The sequence below is a fragment of the Narcine bancroftii genome, chromosome 6, assembly GCF_036971445.1.
Source record: "Narcine bancroftii isolate sNarBan1 chromosome 6, sNarBan1.hap1, whole genome shotgun sequence".
Taxonomy (NCBI): domain Eukaryota; kingdom Metazoa; phylum Chordata; class Chondrichthyes; order Torpediniformes; family Narcinidae; genus Narcine; species Narcine bancroftii.
Window position 1 is genome coordinate 183,001,563 of NC_091474.1, and position 25,760 is coordinate 183,027,322.

Below are 25,760 nucleotides of genomic sequence, written 5' to 3' on the forward strand. Positions count from 1 at the left end.
AAGCAAAGGGTGAACTTGAGCTACCTACTCCTGACCTGTAACATTATCCTCCTAAAGTTATATCTTAAAGTTTAACATTACATATGTTGAAAGAAGAGAAAACATGCAGATGTTGTTGAAAATTTTCAATAAATATTTAGTTCGGCCCTCGACTTAGTCCAAGTTTTCAATTTTGGCCCTCTGTGAATTTGAGTTTGACACCCCTGAGTTAGAGTGTTTGAAATATGCCTATTTCATGCTAGGAGTTAGAAATAAGGTGGATGAACTTAGTGCATGATCAGTATGTGGAACTACGATGATGTGACCATTACAAAAGCTTGGCAGGAGGAAGGGCATGATTGGCTGATGCAGGTTCTGCAGTTGAGGTGTTTAAAAAGGAAAGGAAAAGGGAGGAAAATTGCGGGGGGGGGGCGGAAGAAGTGCCATTACTGGTCAGAGTTAATATCATGACTATAGAAAGGGAAGAGGTTGTTGAGGGAGTGTGGGTGAAAGTCAGGAATAGGAAGGGAAGAATCACAGTGCTGGGAGTAACCTAAAGACCCCCAATCGCCCATAGGGCACCCAGGAAGAGATAGGTTAATGGGGAGGAAATTGTGTGGCATGGCTTCATAGGCTGAATTGGCCTGTTACAATAGAACTCTGATTATCCAAAATGGTTGAGACTGGGCCTATTTCGGATAAACTTTTTTTTTCCCAGAGAATTAGTCATTTTTTTTTAAAGAAACCCAGTAGCAACAGCAAATCACTTGAAACAGTGTTTATACAACAACAAAGGAAAGCTTTTAAAGCATTAAAATAATATTTAATTTTTACTGAAAAAGTGTTGGCCACTGCTGATCACTGACACCTCCCCACCAAAGCCCTGCTCATGCCAGAAGCCTGAGGTCCGCTGCTGGCACCGGGAGCCCGAGGTCTGTTACTGCTGTCAGGGAGACCGAGTTTCCCCATTGCTGCCGGGAACCCAAAGTTCACTGCTACCGCTAGAAGCCTGAGTGTCTGTGGTGCTGCCGCTGGGAGCCCAAGTTTCCCTTGTGCTGCCGCTGGGAGCCCAAGTTTCCCTGGTGCTATCGCTGGGAGCATGACATCCCCTGTCAGTTCAACTCCAAACAAATTTCAGATAAATGAGGATTTCTAAGAACTTGATTTTGAATAATTGGAGTTTTAGTGTTGAAAAAAAAATTGAATTGGTGCAAGAAATACAGGGTTGTAGTTATGCGTGATTTCAACTTCCCTAATACTGACTGGCACCTCCTTACTGCAAGAGGGATAGATGGGGCTGAATTTGTCAGGTGTGTCCAAGAAGGTTTCTTGACAGAGTAGGTGGACCGAAGGACGAGAGGAGAGGCCATATTGGATCTAATCCTGGGTAATGAATCTGTTGAGATGGCAGACTCCTTGGTGGGGCAGCATTTTGGTGAGAGTGATCACAACTCCCTGAGCTTTAGCATAGCTATAGAAAAGGATAGAAGCAGCAAAATGGGAAAGTGTTTAATTGGGTAAGGGCTAATTACAATGGAACAAGGCAGGAACTAGCAAGAGTAAATTGGAAACAGATGTTCAATGGAAAAACACAGAACTAATGTAGAGGAAGTTTACAGAACACTCACTGGGACAAGGAAATGATGGTAGGAAAAAGCTAGTCAAGAAGAAGAAGGAAGCATATATTAGGAAGGGCTCATGAGAAGTATATGGTAGCTGGGAATGAGCTTAATAAAGGTCTTAGGAGAACTCAAAGGTGGCATGAGAAGGCCCCAAGGTGCCCCAAGAACAGAAGAATGATGAGAATGAAAGTGGGGTGCCTAAAGGATAAATTAGGCAACATGTGCCTGGAAGAAGAGGTGGTTAGGGAGGCCCTAAATTAATACTTTGCTTCAGTATTCACAAGAGAAAAGGATCTTGATTCGGGTGAGGTAAGAATAGAACAGGCTTGTGTAATGAATAGTGTTGAGATTAAGGAAGACGAAGTGTTGGATCTTCTTAAAAGCATTAAGATTCTCAAATCCCCAGGTCCTGATGCGATATACCCTAGGTTGCTATGGGAAGTGAGGGAAGAGATAGCTGGGGCAATAGCTATGATCTTTGAATCCTTTTTGGCCACAGGGGAGGTGCCAGAGGATTAGAGAATGGCAAATGTAGTCCCCTTGTTTAAAAAAGGTAATAGGGAGAATTCTAGGAATTATAGACTGGGAAGTCTTAAATCAGTGGTGGAAGAAGTCAGCCAGTCAAGCAGCCTTTGGGGAAAGATAACCCAGCTGAAGCTTTGGGTCAGCGATCCTTCATTAGAACTGCCGCTTACAGAAATACCATAAGAGAGAGGTCTACAACTTTGTCATGATAGGTATACTTGTAAGATTACTCACAGTTGATTGAACATAAAAGGTAAACAAATAAATCTGCAGATATTGGAATCTGAAGCAGTTCTAAGGAAGGGTCATATTGAGTGCTTTCTCTTTCCACAGATGCTTCCTGACCAACTGAGTTCTTCCAACATTTCTGCTTTAGTTTCAGATTCCAGCATATGCTACAGCAGCTCACTGGAAGCTTAATTGAACTGGATCGAGAGGTTCTGAGTGACGTCATGACGTCATAATGCAATGACGGCATTTGGAACATGCAGGGTTTTAAAAAGCTATGTGTCACTGAGTAAATGACTTTTACTGAACTGTGACTCGACAACGTCTGATCATTTTCTCATTCTTCATTTCACACTGTGACACAGTTGCTACATTGGTGACCCTGATGGGCCTAAATGGATTTTGGACCCAACATGGACAACATAGTAGTTTCACTCAAACTGCCTGTCTTTTGGACCACTCATCCTGAAGTTTTGTTCAGGCAGGCTGAGGTACAGTTCCACATACACAAGGTAGAAGTGGACGCCACCAAGTACTGTCATGTGGTGAGCTCCATCAACCAGGACATGGCTGGTTGAGTAGTGGATTCCTTCAGGAGCCACAAGCTCTTGGCAAGTATGAAGCCTAACAGCCCTCCTTCTCTGAATTTACAGTCTCTCACAACTGAAGCAAGCTGCATGGCTCCTCCATATCGACGGCCTAGGGGACCATGCTCCTCCAGGGTTAAGGAAAAACATGTTGGCACTGGCAGATGGTCATAAGCCTTGCTTGCCCTTTGAGCAGTTGTTTTAAGAGCATATCCCAGAAGACATACACCTCATGTTGGTTGACGAGGACTTTGATAACCCTTGAAGAGTGGCCACCTGTGCAGACATTCTGTGGTGTATGAAACAGCAACGCACAAGGCCCACAGAAATTAGTGCCGCATCATACCTAAAGGCCAAGCTCCACGAACTGGCGATGAGGGCACACGTTCTCCCAGACAAGCATGACCCTGTGACAATGGCTACAGTGGCTGGCCACCATAACAGCTTACTCTATGTCTGGGACAAACTCTCCTGGTGCAAATACCTCGTCGCCACAGGTGTGGAGGTTAGTGTACTTCCTCCTTCGGACTTTGACGCCCATACCTGCAGTGCTGGTCCAGTGCTCACTGCAGTGAATAACAGTTCGATTGGTACGTACGGCACATAGACGATACCCCTGAAATTCAGCAACAATAAGTTTACATGGAAGTTTATTCTTGCTGCTGTGTCCTGGCCATTGCTGGGTGTCGACTTCCTCAGAGCCCTCTCACTGATGGTGTACTTAAAAGGGCGTAGTTGGTGAACACCACAACGTTCCAGACTTTTCACCTTGGAAAAGCCAAACTACCTGCCCCACATCTAGACGCCATGGAGTACTTGAACCACAAGTTCACCAAACTTCTTGCGGAGTTTCTCGATATTGTCACTCCCCAGTTCTCCACTGCCACAGCCAAACATGGTGTCGCACACCACATTATCACCCAAGGATCTCCTTCACAGTCCCGAGCCAGATGCTTGCCGCCTGACAAGTTGCAGCTTCCAAAACAAGAGTTCCACAAAATGGAGGAACTTGGAATCATAGTTAGGTCGGATAGCCTATGGGCATCCCCGCTACATATGATGCCCAAAGCCACAGGAAGCTAGGGACCTTGCAGGGATTAAAGGCGTCTCCACATTACCACTGCAGACCACTACCCTGTGCCCTATAAACAGGACTTTACAGCTAATCTTCATGGGGCCAGGATATTTTCCAAAAATGATTTGGTGCATGGGTACTACAAAATATCCGTATACCTGGAGGATGTGCCCAAGATCACCAAAACACTGTTCAGCCTCTTCGAATTTTTAAGAATGCCTTTTGGACTCAAAAATGCTGCACAAACATTCCAGCGACTGATGGACACAGTGGGGCGTGGTATGGACTTCTATTTCATATACTTGAATGAAATACTTATCACCAGCCACTCCCACAAAGAGCACCTGAGTTTACTCTGCTGCCACCTACAGGAGTTCAGGCTAACTGTCAACCCTGCCAAGTACAAATTCGGGTAGTCACCTATCAAGTTCTTGGGGCATCACATCAGCAGCTGGGGTGTGGCTCCATTGCCTAGCAAGGTGGAAGTCATCCTCAAATTCCTGAGGCCCAATATCATCAAAGGAGTCCAGGATTTTGTGGAGACGATCAATTTCTATCGTCGCTTTCTACCTTCTGTAGCTCATATTATGAAACCCCTCTTTGACCTCGTGTCCAGCGATGCCAAAGAACTCGCTGGACAGAGGAGATGAGAGTAGCATTCCACCAGACTAAAGACACCCAAGCAAAGACAAACATTGCTGGTCTATCCACAAATGGATGCACCAACTGCCTTGACGATAGACGTGCCCGACACAGCAGTAGGCAGGGTCTTGGAATAGTACACCAATGGACGATGGAAACCTCTAGCGTTTTTTAGTAGGCACCTTCACCCTCTGGAAATGAAATATGGCACATTCAATAAGGAACTGCTGGTGTTGTACCTAGTGGTCAGACACTTCCACTGTTTTTTGGAAGGCAGAGTTATTACTGACCACAAACCACTAACATTTGCCTTCACAAAGGCATCAGCTCCCTGGTCAGCCTGCCTGCAACACCATCTATCTTATGTATCACAAGTTTTCAACCAGGATTAAACACATCTCCAGTAAGAGTAATGTGGTGCCTGATGCCCTGTCCTGCTCCTCCATTCAAGCAGTGCGTGCTCTCTCTCTCTGGATGTAGATTACATGGCTTATAGAACTGCTGTAATGAGCCAGCAACTCGAGGATATAGTGTTTGGGCCACAAGGTACCACTCTCCTGTGCGATGATTCCACAGGTCAGCCTCGCCCTATCATCCCTGCTGCATGGAGATGTTGCATTTTCGATGCCATTCACAGACTCTCCAACCCTTCCATTCAAGTGATTATCCGCCTGATAGCCAACGTTTTTAATGGGATGGACTCAAAAAGCAGGTCATGTACTGGCCAAAGACGTGCATGGACTGCTAATCCGCAAAAGTGTCAAGGCAAGTGAAGGCACCGCTTCAGCCTTTTCAGCCACTTCAGTGCAGATTTGACCACATGCATGTCAACATCATCGGCCTGCTTCTGGTGTCACGAGGGTATAGATACTTGTTAACGATCATTGAGAGATTCATTAGGTGGCCAAAGCCAGTTCCTATGATGAACTCAATAACCAATTCATGCGCCAGAGCTTTTATTTCTGCCTGGGTATCTCTGGTTGGCCTACCCACACATGTCACCTCCAACAGAGGCCCACATTTTACCTCCTCACTCTGGGATGTTTTGTCGTGACTGCTGGGAATGCAGTTCCACCACACAACAGCCTACCATGCACAGTCGAATGGCTTGGTGGAGTGGTTCCATAGGCACATGAAGACTGCACTGATGGCCTGCCTCCAGGGACCTGATTGGGCAGATGAGCTGCCCTGGATCCCCCTAGAATAAGAATGACACCCAAGGACGATCTCAGCTCCTCATCAGCTGAGTTAGTTTATGGAGCCCCCCACTCATTGTACCTGGGGAGTTCGTGCCCACAGCACGCAGACAGGAGGTGACATCGACTAAAGTCTTAGGAAGATTGTGGGAGCGGCTTAGAAAATTGTCCCTAGTTCCCACGTCAAGCCATGGAACAACAACACCCTTCATCCCAAAGGAACTCTGGGACTGAGAGTTTGTGTTTGTGCTCAGAGGTGCGCATAGAGGTGCACACAGGCCTCCCTTACAGTGGCTGTATGAGGGCCCCTTCAGAGTGCTACAAAACAATCGTACAACTTGTGTACTGGAGATTGGGGGGGCATCCTGAGATATTTACGATCGACCGACTAAAGCCCACTCATCTTGACCTTGATCGGCCCTTGCCACGACCCTCAAATGCAAAGGTGCAGACGACCACCCAAGAGTGATGGACAGTAATGGCACCAGAGGTTTAGCCTCCTATCGCCAGTTCTGGTGGGGGGCATGAAGCGGTTCACCGGAGGCTTAATCGAACCAGCTCAGGACATTGAGTGACATCATGATGTCACAATGCGATGACATAATTTGGAACGCGTTGGGTTTTAAAAAGCTGCAGATGACTGAGTGATGACTTTTACTGAACTTCGACTCGACTACGTCTGATCATTTTCTTGTTCTTCATTTCGCACTGCTACACAGTCACTACAATGCAATGGTTTTTATTCTGTGTATCTGTACAGACAATAAGAAAATAATGAAATTTGAACACTTAATTTTTAACTGGAAACATTTTAAAAAAAATTTGACAACTGGAAGAACAATTTCCTTTAATAAGACCCACACCGATCAGCATTCTGTTGCAAGATTTCTTTGATTTAGTAGCTGTTCCCTGTGAATTACTCACCCAGGATAAAAGCCAAGTGATAATGCATCATTTGTATAATCTGATTGATTACTTACACTGTCAGAATAAATCCAAACATGTAGAGAGAAAACCTTTATGTTCCAACTGAAGTATGACTGAAGATGATATTAGACATTGTTACATGCAAATATGTTGTGAGAGTGAAAGTAAGGTTTAAGAACAAGAATGTAAGAAGGCTCACTCAAATGCATGGCCTCATCAGACGATCCCTTCAAAATCATCCCTGGTGATAGTGAATTTTTTCAAATAAATTGTTAAAAGTAATTTACTCAAAACAATTATACATTGCTTGCATATCAATTTATTTGTGTAACTTAATGCAGGTTCAATTTCTACTAAAGTTAAGAAATGTCACTGGATTCTAACATCAATAAATTATGAACATACAAGACAGAACATCCAATCCCTTACATGCATCTTGCCCTGACATGAATGAAGGCTTAGCAAAACTGGTAAGATCACATGCACCAGAGCTGTTAGCATGTAGTGTCACCATTTAATGCCTCAGCAGTAGGATTCAGTCATGAGGGATTTCAGCAACATTACAGAAATTCTTTGGTGGCAAGAGATATGTAGATCAATTAGTTTGTCAGGATCAGTGCAGCTTTGATTATAATATCTTTGTTAATATTAATATGAATCTTTTGATCATATTTTTACTTTGTCCATCATGTTGAACAACCATGCCTGTGCTTGTTGATATAAATACTTGAAATTCTGCCAATATTTCTATAAAGACTGGATATATCATAGACTAATGATCCAGTTGAACCTAGTGGTGGCAGATTTACAATCCTCTGGGAGAAAATATTTCTTATCATCTCAGTCTTGAAGATCCCTTATTTCACATGTGACTCCAGTCATAGGAAACATCATCCCTGTAGCTATTCTGTGAAATGCCACAAGAATTTTGTATTTTTCTATGAGATCATCTCTCATTCTTCTAAATTCTGGAAAATATAAGTCCATTCTGCTCACAATGGCCTCATGAGACCACCCCCCAATACAAGGAATCAACTTTCATTATAGCCCTTTTATCTCAATAATATCCTTCCTAAAGTAAGGCAATCAGACTTATCAAAAGATTTTAAGATGTTATCTCACCAGAGCCCTATGTGAGAAGTGTCATACCATTTCTTGAATCTAATTGTAATAAAAGCCTTCCTTTTTATTTGTTGTACCAGCACATTTACTTTTCATGATTCATGGGATGGTACATGAGGTCATTTTAATTACTCTTATTATAAAAATAAATCTTTTTCTAACCCTGATCAAATTGCTTCATGTTTATCCACTCCACCACCATAATGATATGTGTGATGTGCACTTGCACTGAAATTCTTACTTGCTGCAGCTTGCTGAACAATTATAAAAACAACTGAAAAAAACAATGTCAACATTTTCCTTTTGTAACAATCTGTCTTCTATCCACTCACCCATTCTTACCATATTTCCACATCCCCCAAGAGGTTTATGGCATCTTCTCCTCAACGCACTCTGTGACCTGAATTAGCATCATCTGCTAATTTTGATCAAATATTCTTGGTCCGCTCATGGTTAACAGAAATTGTAAACGTTTGGCAATGCTATACTGATTTGTACAGCAACCAACTACTCACCAACTTCACACCAGAAATGGCTATTTATTCTGTTTCTTGTCATAATATACAGAATAAACAAATCGACATGGAATCAATGTCTTGCTACTAATATTCAATTTTGAAATACTGTAAACATTGTGCATAACATTGTTTTAACAGCTGTATGTCTCAAAATGAGTTGATCTCCAAAGTCTAAAATTGTGTAAAATTGTTAGATAAATTTTAAAAAAATCAATGCCAGGAATAAGTTAATCCACCTTGCAGTATATTACGGATGCTCTCTTGACTAATTACACTTTACTAATTTGTGCCCATACATCACGGTTTTCAAATTAAATTCCTTTTTGTACATTCACTCAATTTGTCTGCTTCCGCTCGAAGCTACTTTACATCCTACTCATTGGCCAGAATCCCAGCTCATTCTTTTGTCATATTAATCAAGTCATTAATATGAATTATGAGTGGTTGGGGCCCAGAGCATGGATCTCTATGTCATACCACCAGAAGCATCTCACCAACAACTTCTCATCCAGTTGGAGATTACATACTGACATTAATTGAGAATTAAATATCAGACAGAAAGAAATCTGCATCTCCACCATATTTTCTAATTTATTGACCAACTCCTTTGCAGAAAATGAAAGTCTTTTGAAAACCCATGTACCCCATTTGCTATGGATCCCACTTATCCATGATATTTTTGACATTTCTTACACTTAAAAAAACATCCAAAATAATGGCATGCCCTTAATGAATTATATCAACCATCCACAGAATAATATGAGTAAATTTAGATAAGAGATTTTAAAGAATGATCTATGACAGGCAAGGGTCAAAACAGTGTGTGCCTTTATGGGAGTACTCAAAATGATTATGCGTGCATTCAATGGTGCACTGACAATATTATTGGTAAACTAGGTGGCTTATTGTCTCCATTGGACAACAGATCAGAAATGCAACAAAATTATATTCTTAAAAGATAGACAACAATACCTTTCCTTGCAGCATCAGAAGCTTTATCTTTCTGCTTCATTGGTTCTGCAACAATGACATGGGAAAAATTAAACTATGATTTCATTGGCACCAATGGAAAAATCTGTCCAGAGATGCTGAATTTTTTCCAATACCTTCAGGTTTTATTTAAGATTCCCATCATCTGCAAATGCTTTCCTTCCAATCACTTAAGCTAATTTCACGTTCTCACTATCTGCCTATAGCATGTAATTTAAGATTCTTCAAGTGTTCAATCTGCTGAAGATTACTGTTTCACCATATTTCCCAGTAGTGTGTTCAAGATTCAAACAGATTTGCAACATTTGAACAGTGAACAATTAATGCAGTATAAATATGCTCAACAAACAAATCAACGGGTGCAATATCCTAATATAAATATTAAATAGTGAAATATATGTCTATAATATTTTTATCTGTTGTGTGTATGAAAAGTTGATCTTAAAAGTATCAAGTTCTAATTCCAAACGCATATCAAATTGTCAGTTAGTCTTTTGGAATATATTAGATGAGTTTTACTAAACCATCTCACATTATGCTTGTGATTATACAGATCTATCACCAATGTACATAGTGTATATAGTTACTGTATCTAGACTGTGCTTACAGCGATTGGCTGAGAGCTAAGCCACGCCTATTGTCTGGGCCTTAAAGGGTTGTGTCCCTAGCCAGGTCGGATCATTCCGGACTGGTCGGCCACCTGTGAAGAGCTCCTGTCTTTTGCTAATAAAAGCCTTGCTTTTGGATCAACAAATCTTTGGTTCTTTCGACGAGCTCTACAATGCTCTATTCATGAAACTACATTTCCTGTAAATCAGGTAAGCAAGAAATGTCAGATAACATTCTTCATCTCATCAAACTAAAGATATGCCAAATTGGATTGCTTAAAAAAAAATAGTTTATTGCAGAAATTGTAAAGAAAGGGACATAGTGAAAAGATTCTGTTTATATTGACCAAGGGGGATTACCATCAACATTTTTTGTGGACGAGAAATAAAATAATTTGTGAATAAGGGAGGACTGCTGGAGAAAATATGCACTTTGGTATTAAAGATATATGATCAAATAACCATAACAGGTTATCTCATAATCATCTCAACGAGAGAAAAATAGGAGAAATAGGTGCTGCTGAAGGCCTTTTTTGTAAATTTGGGCCAGATTTGCAATTGATCTAAATCAGAGCTGATGGTCTATTTCAATATATTTGTTCCTGCTCTACATGTCATACCCACACTCCTGTTCGGCTCCGAATCATGGGTCCTCTACCGGCATCACCTACGGCTCCTAGAACGCTTCCACCAGCGTTGTCTCCGCTCCATCCTCAACATTCATTGGAGCGACTTCATCCCTAACATCGAAGTTCTCGAGATGGCAGAGGCTGACAGCATCGAATCCACGCTGCTGAAGATCCAACTGTGCTGGGTAGGTCACGTCTCCAGAATGGAGGACCATCGCCTTCCCAAGATCGTGTTATATGGCGAGCTCTCCACTGGCCACCGTGACAGAGGTGCACCAAAGAAGAGGTACAAGGACTGCCTAAAGAAATCTCTTGGTGCCTGCCACATTGACCACCCCCAGTGGGCTGATATCGCCTCAAACCGTGCATCTTGGCGCCTCACAGTTCGGCGGGCAGCAACCTCCTTTGAAGAAGACCGCAGAGCCCACCTCACTGTCAAAAGACAAAGGAGGAAACACCCAACACCCAACCCCAACCAACCAATTTTCCCTTGCAACTGCTGCAACCGTGTCTGCCTGTCCCGCATCGGACTTGTCAGCCACAAACGAGCCTGCAGCTGACGTGGACATTACCCCTCCATAAATCTTCATCCGCGAAGCCAAGCCAAAGAAGACATGTCTCCCTTGATTCCCCAAATTATTGATACTCCAGTACTCAAAAATACTCATCTTGTAATGGAATATATCCTATTTACTTTTGTCAATGCATTCGGTGCCACATATTGGCATTTTGTAACTGGTGTACAAGAGTACATGGGTCCTTCTGAAAAACAACATTATCTAATCTCTCATGATTTCAAATCCATCTTTAAATTTTTTTTAAAATGTCTTTTTTTCTTTTCAGGGGAGAACACGAACGCAGTCTCCCACTACCACAAATTTTGCAGTCAAGTATCCTACATAAAATACATCTTGCCTTCCTGTTCTGTACACATACAGTATACAGTAAGTGGATAACATCTCACATAAAATTCCTTCTTGCACATTCACTAAGTGTGTTTATTTCCTCAAGACCACTTTAAATCTTTGTCCCCACTCAGAATCGTTCTTTGCCATCAGCAAACTTGAAAAAAATTACTTTTTGTCCCCTCATTGATGTAAGTTGTGAATTAGTGGGGAGGCCAAAACACTGATGTCCATGGTAGTAAAAGAACAAAATTACTCAAGAAACTCAGCAGGCCCTGCAACATCCATAGGATGTTTTTGGCCTGAGGCCTTCATCAAGATATGAGAAATGTGGGGAAAGGAGGGAATAAGGGTCAGGGGGAAGAGTATAGACCAACTGCCAAGAAGTGTACATGGATAGGAGATCAGGAGAAAAAAAAACAGAATTGATTGGGGGAGGGGGTAATAAGGTGGAGGAATAAGAGAAAGACAGAGACGAGGGGATGGGAGCTGGAGGAAAGTAGACATAGGGAAAGGGAATGAGGGAGATGAGGCTGGGAAGGTGGGCTAATGGAAACTGGAGAAGTTGTTGTTAATGCCATCTGATTGGAGTGTGCCGAGAAGGAATATAAGGTTGCTCCTCCAATCTTTTTCTCCACGCTTTCTGTCTGATGACCAATTCTCAATTCATTTCAGTATATTATCCCTATCTCCTTGTTCTTTGACTTATTGAGTAGCCACCTTGGGACTGAATTAAAGTTTTCTGAAAATCCAAATGCACTACTTATTTGTGACATTCTTGATATTTCCCTCATATTTGTAACAAAGTCTGGTTCAAAGCTGTTCGTAATATAAATATCAATTTTCAGTATATTCAGAAATCAGATTTAAAAGAATGGCCTGTTGCAGGTAAACATCAAAGCAGAGAATGCCTCAGTAGTTGTGATAGCTGCAGAATTTGGGAAATGGGAAATTCAGGAACTGCAACAAGCCACAGCATACCAATATCTGCAGGACAAGTGGAGACATTGTGTGGTATTATTAGGCCAAGAGCCCAGAAACTGCCATCAGGCAGATGAAAGGAAACTTGGAAACAGTTATCAATCATGCATTAGTCGTATCCTGGGAATGGTCTTCAAACAGCAACTAATTAAATTAAAGACCCACTCTCACAGAAGCAGATAATTTAATTGCCAAATTTGACTAAGACCAGGAAGTAAAGTCACTAGAAAAGAGTTGTGATGCCAAGAGCCATCAGTGGTGGAAATTCTTTAGCAATATTTTGAATGGTCAATTGTAGTCACTAGAAATTCTCATTCTTACAACAATTTAAATGATATTCACATAAATAGCAGATTTTCAAGCATATTACATGAGTTTTCAACAGAGCCCCAAAATATTGTTGGAAAACTGAATGAAGTTTTTTTTTCTACTTGACAATTGGCAGATTCAACAAAATTAAACAAGACCAAAAAAAAAATACCTTTCTTTGCTGCATCTGAAGCTTTAGCTTTCTGTTTCATTGGTTCTGCAAGAGTGAAATAGGAAAAATTAAACTATAATTTAAATTAAGATATAATCTCACTGGCACCAATAGTAAAATCTCTACACCAATATTTTTAAATATTTTATTTACAAATTTTAAACCACAATAATAATTACATTACATTAAATTCAAAAGTTATACATGTGGTACCCTCCCACCTCCCCGCCCCTCAAAACTCCTAGAAAGAAAGAAATAAAAAGAGAAAGAAAATAGTGAAAGAAGGACCAGAGAATGACAAGGGAATAGAGCATTTATATCATAAAGTCTAATACTGGAGGTTACCAAGAAATTAAGTTTTTTCAGAGAGTCTTTTAAACATACAACCCCACATTTTGTAAATACGGGTGCCATATTTTCCAAAGTACATGATATTTGTTTCGCAAACTGTAAGTAATCTTCTCAAATGGTACACAGCTACTAAGTTCTGCATGCCATCTTTCCATACCTAAATCTGTATCTAAGTTCAATGATATTACTATAAATTTCCTAGAAACTGCTAAAGCAATTTGTATAAATTTAATTTGATAAATAGTTCATTTTAATTTTGGAATTATAACCTTAATATTACTCAATAAAAATAACATCAGATCCTATTGGAACTTGACCCTCATAATCCGTTCCAAAAAATTACTGACTTCCAAGCAAAAATATTTAACTTTAGGACACTGCTAAGTAGAATGAAAAAAGGATCCACTCTCACATTCACATCTAAAACATAAATCTGATATAGCAGGGTCCAATCTATTTAATTTCTTTGGAGTCAAATATAACTGATAAAAAATTATATTGAACTAACCTATATCTAACATTTATAATTTATAATTTTTGTCACATTATTCTTACACAATTCCATCCAATCTTTCTCATTTATTTGTCTGTTTAGATCTGATTCCCACCTTAATCTCAATTTATCCTCCCCTATTTTGGGGGCTTTCCTTTGAGGTAAATTATACATTAAGGAAATAAATTTATTTATATTACTATTATGAATCAATAATTCCAGATCATTCCAGATAGGTATCATCAAATTTGGACCTATTTTATGAATCAAAAATACCTTAACTTGATAATGGCAAAGGACAGTATTATTAGGCACATTACATTTATTCTTCATTTGTTTGAATGTTATACATCTTCTAACTTCAAAAAAATCCTCTATCCTCTTAATACCTATCCACATCCAAGTCCTCAAAAATTGATTGTCTATAGAAAATGGAATAGGTCCGTTTTGACAAAAGGGCATCCTTCGTGAAACTAAACCTTTCATACCTATTTGATTATCAGTATTACTTCACAATTCAATCAAATATTTCAAAATAGGTGTTTCCCTACTTTCTACCAACAATTTAGCAGTCTGACCCCAACAATGAAGACGCTGTTTACATCCGGTACCGCACGGATGGCAGTCTCTTCAATCTGAGGCGTCTGCAAGCTCACACCAAGACACAAGAGAAACTTGTCCATGAACTACTCTTTGCAGACGATGCCGCTTTAGTTGCCCATTCAGAGCCAGCTCTTCAGCACTTGACGTCCTGCTTTGCGGAAACTGCCAAAATGTTTGGCCTGGAAGTCAGCCTGAAGAAAACTGAGGTCCTCCATCAGCCAGCTCCCCACCATGACTAACAGCCCCCCCACATCTCCATCGGGCACACAAAACTCAAAACGGTCAACCAGTTTACCTATCTCGGCTGCACCATTTCATCAGATGCAAGGATCGACAATGAGATAGACAATGCTGGATTTAACAGATCCCTTTCTTTCTCTAGTATAACAGTTGCAGTTAAGAGAGACTCCAGTAAGGAATGAAATTCCGCTGCTTGATTTAACATCTTTATGAAAGGAGATATTAAAAGGTTCTTAAACTTCTTTAAAAAACTCAGGCTGAAAAACATCCTCCCCCAGTGATTTACAATTTTGCAATAAAGTATGTGCTTCATTGACATTTCTTGCTATAAAGGGGGCATCTAAATCTTTGATATCAAACTAGGTAAACTTATCTGAGATTTAAAAAAAAATAATTTTAACTTCATCTCTACTAGACTCATATTTATATAAGTTAGAATCAAAATCTTTAAATGAGTCATTAATTTCTTTAAATTTATAAGTAATCATCTTCAGGCATTTTCTAATAGTGTTAATTATTCTAGGTTCTGTTTTTAACTGTCAAGCAAGAACCTTATAGGCCCTTTCTCCTAATTCATATTACCTTTTTAATTCTCTCAACCTCTTTCAAATAATCTTTCTTAATTCTCACTGTAAAACTTATTTGACCTCTCAAGTATGCCCTCAATGCATCCCATACAGTAACTCTCCACCGATATTAACTATTTTAAGTTTATCCAGATGTTACTTCAGATTTTTATCATCAGTATATGTTTGCCTTTTAACCATTTAGGCCAATTTTATATCCCAGCTACTTCCCTGGGGTTGTGTAAATTTAATCTTCTGAAGATTACTGTCTCAGTATACTTTCCCACAGCGTACTCAAAGTTCCAACATATTTTGATCAAATAATACTTTATACTGTGCAAATCTGTCACTTTTTAAAAATAAACACACCAGTCCTATAATGTGCACCATAAAAAAGGCTTGTGCAATGCTTGACAAAATAAATGAAGACCTATGAATTAAGCGGGGAAGTATTAGGAAATTGAAATCTCACTGATATTGCATTGTAATCTATTAATGCAGTATAAATATGTTCAACAAACAAAGCAACTTTGGATTGATGTTCTAGTGTTAATACTAAATTCATTATATCTATATACTGTAAAACATTCTTAGCCATGGGTGAGGTGCCAGAGAACAGAGGATTGCAGGATAGCTAATACTGTTCTCCTGTTTAAAAAAAGACTAAGAATAATCTGGGAAATTATACTCTGGTGAGTCTGATGACAGTAGTGGATATTCTAAGAGATCGAATATACAATTATTCGGATAGACTGGGACTGATTAGGAATAGTCAACATGGCTTTGGGCATACTAAGTCATGTTTAAGCAATCTTATAAAGTTTTTCGAGGAGGTTACCGGGAAAGTTAATTAAGTTAAGGCTGTGGATTAACTTTAGCAAGGTCTTTTACAAAGTCCCGCATGGACAAGAAAGTTCAGTCACTTGGAATTAAGGATGAGGTACTAAATTGGATTAGATATTGGCTTTGCTGGAGAAGCCAAAGAGTGGTAGTAAATGATTGCCTATCTAATTGGTGGCCTGTGACCAATGCTATACCTCAGGGTTCATTGCTGGATCCATTATTTGCTTATCATCTATATCTCAAGGCAGATTACATCAAAATTGGAGGTGTAGTTGACAGGGATGGAGTGTTTCAAGGCTTGAATCAGGATCTGGACCAGCTGGAAAAAAAATTGGTTGCAAAATGACATATAGAATTATATGTGGACAAGGATAAGATGCTACACCCTTGGAGGACTAACTATGATAGGACATAAATAATAAATGGCAGGCACTGGGAGTGCAGAAGAACAGAGGGAACTAGGAATACAGATACATAATTCCCTGTCAGTTGTATCACAGTTAGACAGGGATGTAAAGAAACTGTGAGGTGCACCAATTTTAAACTTTATTTTGCTGAAATCACTTAGTGAATTAAAGTGTTGAATTTGTATAAGGCATTAGTGATGCCAAATTTGGACTAGAGTAAAACCCTTGGTATCCTGTACCTATGGAAATTGGTAGATTCAGGATAAGTGAATTTTACAGTTGCATGATTGGTGAACTAACTGCGAGGTGCACCAATTTTAAACTTTTTTTTGCTGAAATCACTTGGCTTTCCAGTTTCCTTTATTGTCTTGGGGATGTTTATCTTGATTAATTTGGTTGAATTTTGGGGTTCTGTCTCCTGACTGTCGACACTCACACTGTTAGCAGAGATCATGTTCATCTTCCAAGGATTGACTTTCAGAGGGGGATCTTCAGTGAACTTCTGCGATTTATAGGCCTACTCCCTCTGATTTTGGTAGTTTTTTTTTTCCTCTTTCTCAGCATCAGTTTCAACTTCCACTTGGCCATGCTGCTCAGCAAAAAGCTCTGTCTCAGGACAATGGCACCAAACTGGGCAATGGGCATTGTCTGCATCCTTACCTCCTCCTCCTCCTGAAGCTGATGATACTGAATGATCACAGGCTTCCCATACTTTTTAAGAGCTGCTGCTGTAACTGGTGCCATCCACCTATACATTGTGATCAGTGGACTGAAGCACTGACATCTCAACATCAGTGGCCATCGAACACCAAGAGGCTGGACCAATATCAAATTTAATGCTTGGCACCTGTTTTATCCTCACAAATAATTGTCTAAACTATGGCTATTGAATCAGCTCATTGTTTTGAATCATGACCTCAAGGTAGCCTGGGATCAGCCTCCAAGGATCACTCAATGCTGTGTTCCTCTCCCCTTCCATTTACAGTACTCACCAGATTGTTGCCCTCTTTGCCGCTTCCATTGGCTCAAATTAATAGCATGCTTTTCCTCACCATGGTCAGGGACAGTTCCTGTTAGGCTTCTATTTCTTATGTTTTACCTTTTTATTTCCCACATTTTTTTGCCAGTTGCTTGAAGTTTGGGAAAACAGGGGTATGTAATTTGGTCACCTAACTACAAGAAGGATATAAATAGGATTGAAAGAGTGCAGAGAAGCCCTATGGTTAAATATACTTTACGTATATGCTATCAATTTCACAGAATTTTTGGACTAAAGAAATTTCTCTTTATCCAGTTTTATATCATTCAATTTTTTTTCACCTTCCTGTATTAATCAGGCCTTTTATAACTGGAAAGAAAAAGGTATTGGTTGCTTTTGAGATCTATTTGTTGATGTCTCATGTCTTTTGAACATCTACTAAATGTAATGTTCCAAATTCATAATTTTTTAATTATTTGCCGATCAGGAAAATTTTTGAATACCCAATTAATAACTTCCCCACGCTCAGGAAGTAGATGTTGTGGGTGTAATTTTTGTTTTGCATCCCTCCCAGATGGGCTTAATTGCTCACATTGATGATATTAAAATTATATCAGGTTCCAATTGATAAGATTAAAAGAGCATGGGAACAAGATGTACAATTAACTATTTCTGACGATTTGTGGGAAAGGATTTTTAAACTTGTTGGTACATCCTCAATCATCCAATTTAAGGTTGTACTCAGGGCACACGTATAAAGATAAATTGGCACATATATTTCCAGATGTCAAATCTCATTGTGACAGGAAAATAATGGGCTGGCAACTTAGTCAATTTATTTTGGTTTTGCCTGGCATTGGAACCATATTGGAAAGAAATTTTCAATATATCTACAATTTTAACTGTTAACTTGCAGCCGATTCCAATTACAGTATTATTTGGAATGTTGATGGAAGATACACATCTGTCACCATCCGTCACAACATTTTGGCTTGAATATCTGTTTTGCTTCAGTGGAAAGATTAAAATCTGCCTACCTATGTCCAATGGATGTGCTAAATTTTAGCTTGTTTAAATTTAGAGAAGATTAGATGTGCTATAATTGATGCTGATATTAAGTTTGATAGAATGTGGTGCCCAATTATGATTTTTTTCATAATTCTTAAACCTGCTTTAATTCGATATTTTTCATGATTGTTTTTACCTTAATGTTAACAATTTTAATTTATGTAATGGAACATTTATTTATTATTAAATTTTATTATTATAAGGCATCCCAGCTTCTAATTTCTATTTTTTTAAAAATTTTTTCAACTATTAGGTCAGAGGGTAGATAACTTAGTTTAGGACTAGTTAGATAGTTTAGAATGTACTGTAAATATTTGTATATAATGCGACCCCCTCCATTTTTGAGGGGAAAAAGGGGGAATTTTTTTTGCATTATACTCAAATGTTTATTACAATTACCATATTACAATTACAGCACAGAAACAGGCCAAGTTGGCCCTTCTAGTCCATGCCGAACGCCTTCTCCCACTTAGACCCATTGACCATATGCAGCGCAGATCTTCAATGATTTTGCGCACCCTCTTCAGGCAGCGATCCCAGTGGATCATGTTGATTGGGAGGTGGGGGATGGGTATGGGAGACTCCAGTCTTCCTCTTGGCCACTCTTATGGATTGACCTCTGATGCCTCTGCAGCAACCGTGCCACACTGCGACGTAGCCGGCCTGAATGCTCTCGATAGAATTCCTGTAGATGGTATATCTTTTCTACTGTTTTTATTATTTGAACAATAGAGCTGTGGGGAATCAATTACTGTTTAAATGTATATCCTTTTGATTTATAATCTGTAACCTTGCATTCTATATATTATTTTTTTTTGTGTGCATAAAATTTAATAAAAAGATGGGAAAGAAAAGACTGCAGAGAAGATTTTCTGGGATATTGGTGGGATGAGGAACTGAGTTAGAGGGAAAAGCTAAACAGGTTAGGACTTTGTTCCCTAGTATGTAGATGAATAAGGGGATATTTGATAGAGATATACACAATTATGAGGGATATAAATAAGTAAATGCAAACAGGCTTTTTTTCACTGAGCTTATGTGAGACAAGGACATAGATCAAATGCGAAAGGTGAAATGTTTAAAGGGAACATTAAGGGGAACTTTTTCCATGCAGAGTGTGGAACAAACTGCCAGCTGAAGTGGTGAATGCAGACTCAATTTTGACATGTAAGAAAAATTGGATAGATACATAGATGGGAGAGGTACGGAAGGCTATGGTCCAGGTGCAGGCCAATGGGATTAGGCAGAATAATTGTTTGGCATAGACTAGATGGGCCAAAAAGTCTGTTTCTGAGCTATGGTTCTATAACCTTTTTATTAGCTATGTGTCTCTGAAAGGGTTGATCCCATTTGCATACCAGTTTGTTAGCCAGACATCTTAGAAAAGATTAAAGATCAGCGAATCCATCGCACATTATGTTCTATTCACAAAACTGTCATATCCTGAAAATAACAACTGGGATAGATTAAAGGCACAATATCAAATGGAAATTAATTGCTAGATCGGGTCGAGATAAGGAGGCAAAAATCAGTAGAAAACAATTGAGGTGCAAAAGGCCACCAGTAATAAGAGTAGCACAACATTATCATGCACGGGTAAGTGTAGGCACTAGAAATTTCCATTCTATATTTGATAACTATTTTAATGACAAATGTTTACATAAAATATAGTATTCAAGATCATTACATGGGCTGCCAAGATTGCACTGAAAATATTGTTGGTAAATTGCATTGTTTCTCGATGGCATCTCACTGATCAGAAGTGTGACAAACTCATGCTCTTGAAACACTAAATACCTTTCTTTGTTGCAGCAGAAGGTTTTTCTTTCCACTTCATTGGTTCTGCAGAAATGACAGATTAAATGACAAATTAAACTGAGTTCATTGACACCATACCTTCAGATTTTATTTAAGATTACCATCATCTGCAATATTTGCTTTTCAACCACTGAAGCTTTTTCACATCCCTTCTCTGAAAGTTGCAACCTTTTAGGTTATAATTTTTCAAGGTTCTATTAAATCTGTGGAACAGCACAATTTGTGCCAGTATCTTTTTGATTTTAACATGCTCAGGATACAAATATTCTTTCTGTTAATCTTTCCACTTTAAATGTGACTCCCATGTATAGAATAATTTACAGACTAAATCTATAATATGTCTCATATAAAAGGTTTATGCAATGCTTTTCAAAATAAATTAAGACAAATTAAGAGGAAATTAAGAGGAAATAATAAGAAATTAAATCTCTCTGACATTATGTGCCAATAATTGAATTGAATTGTAACCTATTAATACACAATATACACAACAAACAATTCAACTTGTGTTGAATTTCTTGGTGTTAATATTGAATTAGTGTGAACATTTTGCATGACACTGTTTCATTTGCTGTTTGCTCTCCAAAGTGTAAAGTTGTATTTCCAATTGGTTACTCTATATGTCAGCAAGACTTTTTATTTTAAAATTTCACTTTACCATTCACTGAATTGTACACATCCTGAAATACCAATTAAGTATGAAATTACAGATATATTCTTATCCTCACCCATAGTAAACATAGGCCAAACAATGTTTACTTTTGTTTGATCAGTTTGTTGCAAGAGTTTGAAAAGAAAAACTGACAATTATCATGCTCCAATGGCAATTGAGAAGAACAGGCAATCATTCCACCTATGGCATAATTATTTTTCATTTTTTTCACATGTAGTTGAGATAGGACATAATTTAAGATTAAGGAAGAATTGCTTGACAAAATATGAAATTGTTACTAAAGCCATCCAAAATAATTATCATTTCCTAACTCGTGCTTCCTTAATGGCACAACTTTATCTTATCCAAAATATTCAGGAAGTCTTTTCCAATTATCCCAAACTTCATACCTCCCTCTTGGCCTTCAATATCCTTCCAAAACACACTTCCAAACAAGTTTTCAGACAATGTTTTTTGGTCAAAGGCTTACCATATGCTATTTTTTTTCCTCTGAAAATCACCCTGGTATTTTTTCTACAATTAACATAATTGAAGAATGAACCTGTTACTTTCTCTTTTGCAGACATATCTGAGATTATATAATGAGATAAACATTAGTATTCAATATCATTACATGAACCAAAAGTGTGACAAAATCATGCTCTTAGAACACAAAAGTACCTTTCATTGCTACACCAGAAGCTTTAGCCTTCTGTTTCATTTGTTCTGCAAAAATGATAAGAGTAAAAATTAAACTATATTCATTGGCACGATTAGCAAATCTACCCACAATTGCTATTGTCTATACTTTCAGATTTTATTTTAGTTTACCATCATCTGCAATATTTGCTTTTTAAATAATTAAGATTTTAGTCCCCTTCTCTTTGATAGTTGCAGCCTTTTTAGTTATAAATTTCAAACGGTCATCCAGGTTCTTATTAAATCTGTTGAACATTAAAATCATAGCACTTTCTTGCAGTATCTTTCTGATTTTAACATAAAAATATTCTTTATGTTAATCTTTCCATTTTAAATTTGTCTCACATCGATCCAATAATTTACATATAAATCTACAATATGTTTCACATAAAGGTTAATACAATGCTTTACAAGATAAATTAAGGCATACAAGCTCAGAGAGTAAGCATTAAGAAATTAAATCTTTCTGACATTATATTCCAATAATTGAATGGATGCACAAAATACAAAGAAAACATTGCAACTTGGGTTCAATTTCTGGGTGTCAATATTGAATTTTAAGATAAACATTATGCATTACACTCTTTTATTTGCTGTATGTCTCAGGAGGGATGGTCTCTAAAGTGCAAAGTTGTCCTTCCAATTGGGAATAAATATGTTGTTTTGGTTTGTTATTTTAAAATATCAGGCAATAAGCTCATCCATTTCATTTCATTTACCATTCACTGAATTCTCCACATCCTGAAATACCCATTAAGTATGAAATTCCAGATAATATTCTGGTTCTCCCCCAAATTAAACATCATCCAAACAATGTTTATTTTTTAGAGCAGCTTGTTGGAAGATTTGAAAAGAAAAGCAAATGATTAAAAGTCTCTAATGGCTAAGCAAACGTTCCACATAGAGCATAATTGTTTTTCATCTTTTTTTTACATGTATCTGAAAAAGGATACAATTTCAGATTAAGGGAGGATTAGAACATAGAATATAAAATACTACAGGCACCTTTGACCCTTGATGTTGTAGCGACCAATATATTCCTTAAAAAATGTACTAAACCCTCCCTAACCCGTAACCCTCTTTTTTTTCATGAGCCTGTCCAAGAGTTCCTAATGTTTCAGCCTCCACCACCATCCCTGGCAAGGCATTCCATTGATGGTGGAGACTGAAACATTAGGGGCATTAAGACAACTTAGACAACTCTCTGCATAATTTTTTTTTACCCCTGATGTCTCCCTAAACTTCCCTCCCTTCACTTTGTACTTATTTTCTCTGGTGTTTGCTATTCCTGCCCTGGGAAACAAGCATTGGCTGTCCACCCAATCTATGTCTCTCATAATCTTATAGACCTCTATTAAGTCTCCACTCATCCTTCTATGCTCCAAAGAGAAAAGTCCTAGCTCTGCTAAACTTGCCTCATAAGACTTATTTTCCAATCCAGCCAACATTCTGGTATCCAGTCTGCACCCTCTCCATATCTTCCACATCCTTCCTGTAATGAGGTGACCAGGACTGAACACAATATTCTAAGTGTGGTCTCACCAGAGATTTGCAGAGTTGCAACATTACCTCTCTTTTCTTGAACTCAATCCCCCTATTAATTAAGCCCAGCATCCCATAGGCCTTCTAAACTATCCTTTCAATCTGTGCAATGACCATGAGGGATGTATGGATTTGTACCCCAAGGTCTCTCTGTTCATCCACACACTCAAGTAATTGAGCATTAACCCTGTATGCAGCCTTCTGGTTTGTCCTTCCAAAATGCACCACCACACAGTTATCTGGATTGAACTCCATTGGCCACTTTTCTGCTCAATTCTGCATCCTTTCTATATTGTCCTGTAACCTTTGACAACCTCCAACTCCATCCACAACTCCTCCAACCTTCGTATCAATAGACAATATGATAATAGATGCAGGATTAGGCCATTTGGCTCTTTGAGCCAGCACCGTCTTTCACAGTGATCATGGCTGATCATCCACAATCAGTACCCCGTTCCTGCCTTCTCCCCATATCCCTTGACTTTTCACCTGCAAACTTACTGACCCATCCTTCTGCTTCTTCGAGATGCTCGAGAAATAGGACACTGTTAATAAAGCCATAAAATATAATTACCATGACAAGGTATTGAACCTATCTCCATCAATTTGTTGATTCTGCTTTCATTTGAGAAAATGACAACACAAGTAGACAGCAAAGTGCAGAAGACATCTGGCATGTTTGCCTTCATCCATTAGGGTGCTGACCTCAGGAATTGGGAAGTCATGTTACACCTCTACAAAATGTTGGTCAGGCAACATCTGGAATATTGTATGCCGTTCTGGACAACTTGCAAGAGGAAGGAGCTCATTACACTGGAAAGAATGCAAAAAAAAAAAATCAAAGGGACTGGTGACTGGAGGCAAAGGCCAGAAAGGTAAGAATTTTGTTCCCTGGAGCGTAGTGGGTTGAGAGAAAATCCCACAGAGGTATTCAAAATCATCAGCTGCACAGATAAGATGAATAGTCACAAAACGAGAAAGCATAGATTTAAGATTAAGGAGCAACATTTTTTTTCCACACAGAGGGAGGAGCATCCATAGAATGAGCTATCAGAGGGTTAGAGGTGAGTACAATTACAATATTTAGAAGATGTTTTGACAAGTAGATCAGGAAATTCTAGAAGAAAACCAGCCAAACAGGCAGATGGGAAGCATGGACAAATTCAGCAAAGGGCCTGTTTCCACGCTGTACTGTTGGGTGACTCTAAGAAAATGATCTTGATGAATAGGCCCAATGGCTATTTTTGTTAATCATGTCTGGATTGGAGAATCCTCTTGAGAACCATGAATTAAATCTATCACTGCACAGAGGAAGAAGTAAAAAGGTTCATAGTTTTGGGAGAACAAACTACAGTAGGATTTGCACTGTAAATGGTAGGGCACTACGGAATATAGAAGAACACAGGGATCTAGAAATATAGACACATAATTCCCTGAAAGTGATATTACACAGAGATAAGGTCATAATGATAGCTTTTGGCACATTTGGCTTTAATTAATCAAAGGTTTTTGTACAGGAGTTGTGATGTTGAAATTATCTAAGACATTGGTGAGGCCAAAATTGGAGGACGGTATGTTTTGGTTACCTAGCTACAGGAAAGATTAAGGAAATATTGAAGGAGATCATGAGGGGAAACTTGATCGTTCAGAGGATAGAGAGAGTGTAGAATGAGCTACCAGTGCAGGTGATGGACGTGGGTTTGATTTCAATATTTAGGAGAAATTTGGATAGGTACATGGACGGGAGGAGATGCCGACACACAAGGTTGCAGCAGCCACTTCGGCTCCCAACAATGGTGAAATCCCCCACCAACTACGTGGTATCTTTGATCAGGAAAATCCCATCAAAATACAGAACATGAACCAGACTTTCAAATTAGTGGATCAGATTGGTAAGTTTCTGTGTGGTTTGAAACCTACTGAAGCAGGAAGCAGACTACTGCAAACTACGGAGCAGGTTGTGGAAGACGCGTGGGAGGCCATGGGAAGAACTGCTGAAGGAAGAAGCGTGGAAAATGGAAATCGGCGTAGACTGAGAGTTAACCCTTTCAGACCTGTGCTCCCGACAACCTTACTCTCAAATGTAAGATCGCTGGAGAAAAAAATAAATTACCTAAGGTTGCATCTGAACCAGAGAGAACTGCAGCAGGGCTAGTTTGCTCTGGTGATTACAGAAAAGTGGTTCTAGGGCACCATTCCAGACTTTGCGATCCAGGTGGATGGCCTTATCACCTTCAGGCCAGACAGAGACACTGCTGCTTCTGGCAAGACTTGAGGAGGGAGACTGCATTTACATCAATTAGAACTGGTGCACCAATGTCTCTGTTGTGAAGGCCTTGTGCTCAGCAGAGACAGAGTACCTCCTGGTGAAATGCAGATCCTTTTACCTGCCCAAGGAAGTCTCGGCCATGCTGATTACTGCAGTCTATGTTCTGTCTTCGGCTAATGAGGATGAAGCCATGAAGAAGCTTTATGGTGCCATCT

At 39.0% G+C, this 25,760-nt stretch overlaps 1 protein-coding gene across 3 annotated transcripts in view; it reads right to left on the bottom strand.

Annotated features, from left to right (window-relative positions):
- Positions 1 to 25,760, bottom strand: part of trdn (triadin) — a 512,395-nt gene that overhangs the window by 155,439 nt on the left and 331,196 nt on the right. For all 3 annotated transcript variants that reach the window (XM_069886892.1, XM_069886891.1, XM_069886893.1), the window contains 4 exons: positions 21,717 to 21,761; positions 20,363 to 20,407; positions 13,016 to 13,060; positions 9,394 to 9,438 (listed from right to left, as the gene is read on the bottom strand). In XM_069886892.1, coding sequence (XP_069742993.1) covers positions 9,394 to 9,438; positions 13,016 to 13,060; positions 20,363 to 20,407; positions 21,717 to 21,761 — 180 coding nt within the window. The remainder of the gene's footprint in view (positions 1 to 9,393; positions 9,439 to 13,015; positions 13,061 to 20,362; positions 20,408 to 21,716; positions 21,762 to 25,760) is intronic.